This window comes from Lathyrus oleraceus, chromosome 5 (genome assembly GCF_024323335.1).
Source record: "Lathyrus oleraceus cultivar Zhongwan6 chromosome 5, CAAS_Psat_ZW6_1.0, whole genome shotgun sequence".
Lineage (NCBI taxonomy): Eukaryota > Viridiplantae > Streptophyta > Magnoliopsida > Fabales > Fabaceae > Lathyrus > Lathyrus oleraceus.
In genome coordinates this window covers 70,961,407-70,963,936 of record NC_066583.1, presented here as the reverse complement: position 1 = coordinate 70,963,936, position 2,530 = coordinate 70,961,407, and the positions used below count along the sequence as shown (strand labels likewise).

Sequence of the window (2,530 nt, the reverse complement as noted above, 5' to 3'; positions counted from 1 at the left end):
TTTTCAAATGATAATAACTAAAATAAGTAAAAAAAATTATGTCAGATTATATTATACTAAATAAATTGTTAATATGTACTCCAACCTAATTTGTAAGAAAAAAATAAATTTCATATTTATTAAGAAATATAGTTAAGAGAACATTTAAGTTTTTTGATTTTATTGACAGATATAATATAATTATTAATATATTATCAATTAGATTATCTTCTAGTAATAATATTAAATAATTAATATAAAGATATTTTCGAAATAAAAATATTAAATACGCTTAGATGTATTAATTTTTGTTTATATTCAAAGTTAAAAGACTTTTATAAATAAGAATGGTTATTCTTAAAATTTAAAATAAAAAATTAAGTCGACTACTGACTAAATAATAATGTTTATCTTAAATAGAAGATTAAAATAAAATTTTAAATTAAATTAAAGACTAAACAAATATAGTAAACCTAAATTTTATAAAATAGAAACATAAGAATATTTTAAAAGTAAATGGGCTCTCTGCCTTATAGTCATATGCTAAAGTTCTCACAATAACATTAGTAATACTTGTGGCCAAAAAATATAATTAAGTCAGACAAGATTTACATTGCAACCAGTAACCTCTAACCACCACCATTCCCATTTAAGTTTCTATTTCTAAAATAAAAATAAGAAAACCAATATTCCTATTTCTAATTCCCACCTAACGTTGACTCGAATACCACCAAATCCATACTCCCGGAAATATTCTCCTGCATCGCAGTATGAATCTCGTGACGATGCTCCTCCTCATACGTTACAATCAGCATCGTTGGATCATCCATCGCTCGCTCAACCTTTTTCCTCGCAGGACACTCTTTCACTGTACTACACCTATAATATCCCCTGGAAAAAAATCAACGTCAATAAACACATCTTTGACTAAAGTCAAAACAAATCAACGTCCATAAACATTCTTTTGACCATAGTCAAAACAAATCAACGGCCACAAATCACCCACCTTGGATACGGTGATCCCTTTATCGGCTTCTGACCATACTTCCTCCACGAATACTCATCCGACGGTATATCCGCAATCCTCGAACTCACCGCCGGTACTCTCACCGTTCTCTTCATCCGATTTTTCCTGAAAATTTAAAAAACAAAAACCTTATCATTCACCGTAATTGCTAACCTGCACCAAGTGTTACTTTCACTAGTCAAAACTCAAAAGCAATGAGGATAACTAAACGACAAATAAAAATGTGAAACGACAGAGAGTGGGATTAGGTTCTGATTGGGAAATTTGATTTTTCCTTGTTGTTGTCGCTTTCACGCGTGCCGTGACCAATAACAATTTATTAGTAATAACTTTAACTTCACTACTACCAAAATCGTTGACTATTAACAAAGATTCGTTACTTCACCCACCACATGAACGAGTCAATTAATGATTCTGACTCGGTGATTAATTAAATAAATTGAATTTCATTAGGGAAGCTTCTATAATTAATTAGTTAACACGGTGTACCTTTTCTTGATGCAGTGGCACTTATTAGAACCGGAGCGCTTGCCGGAGCCGTTGTCGGAGTGTTCGTGACATCTGTTCTTCAATGATGTAGACGAAAGAGGAGGTTTAGCGGCGGAGACGGCGTTGAGGAAGAGAGATGAACCTAGTTTACCGTTTGAAACACTGCCGTCGCCGGTGATGTCACCGGTGGTGATGGCGGAGGACATGAATGAGGAGTTAGAGGAAACGCTGAAGGCTTCTTTAGGGAATTCTAGATCTAAGGATTTAGGGTTAGATCTCAGGATGTTAGGTTTAGTGAAATCAAGAGTTAGAGAGTGGTTCTGAGGAGGTTGAAGTTGAGGTGGCGTTGTGGAGGTGGAGGGAGAGGGAGTGGGAGTGGGAGTGGGAGAGGGATTTTGTGGCGGTTGAGGGAGGGGAGCGCGACGGAAGCGGGCACGGCCGGTACGGTTGAGTAAGTTGGAGAGGTTTTTGAAGTTAGCAACGGTGGTGTTTGTGAGATCGGAGTTTAGATTAGAAGGTGTGTGAGAGAGAAAATCGATGAAATTGTTGAGTGAGTTTATGCTATCTGAAGCAGTTTCTAGTATTGCTTTCTTTTCTTCTTTGTTAGGAAATTCCATCAATTCAAACTCCATTTTTTTTTCTATAGGAAGAAAAGTTAGGGTTAGAAATCAAAATGAAACGAAAGGAAGAAAAAAATAGGAGAGAAAACAGAGAATGGTTAGATTGGTTATATATGAGAGAGAAAAGTTTGGTTAGTCAAAGACTTTATTAATTTAATTAATTTTATTCTGTTTGATCGGAGGGTTGAGATTTGTTTGAAGATTTGTGAACGGTTAGTGATATGTGTGTGTTGAACGTTGAAGTGGGACCTGACTTCCTCGGGTTCTTAATTTCTTAGCGTTGAATTTCAATAAAGAATCGCTATCTAGAAAATGAATTGAGATATTGTCAAAAGAAGAGAATAAATCAATTATGAGTAATTATTAGACAGCGTGTGAATTTATGTTTATTGGATTTTTTCTTTTAAGATTTACG

At 34.4% G+C, this 2,530-nt stretch overlaps 1 protein-coding gene across 1 annotated transcript; it reads right to left on the bottom strand.

The window, feature by feature from the left end:
- Positions 1-442: 442 nt before the first annotated feature.
- On the bottom strand, positions 443-2,226 carry LOC127085358 (probable WRKY transcription factor 11). The gene is made up of 3 exons (XM_051025874.1): positions 1,496-2,226; positions 986-1,111; positions 443-870 (listed from the first exon to the last, which is right to left on the bottom strand). Exons 1-3 carry the CDS (start codon positions 2,125-2,127, stop codon positions 678-680), a joined length of 951 nt encoding a protein of 316 aa, XP_050881831.1. The 5' UTR covers positions 2,128-2,226; the 3' UTR covers positions 443-677.
- Between the last annotated feature and the right edge of the window lie 304 nt (positions 2,227-2,530).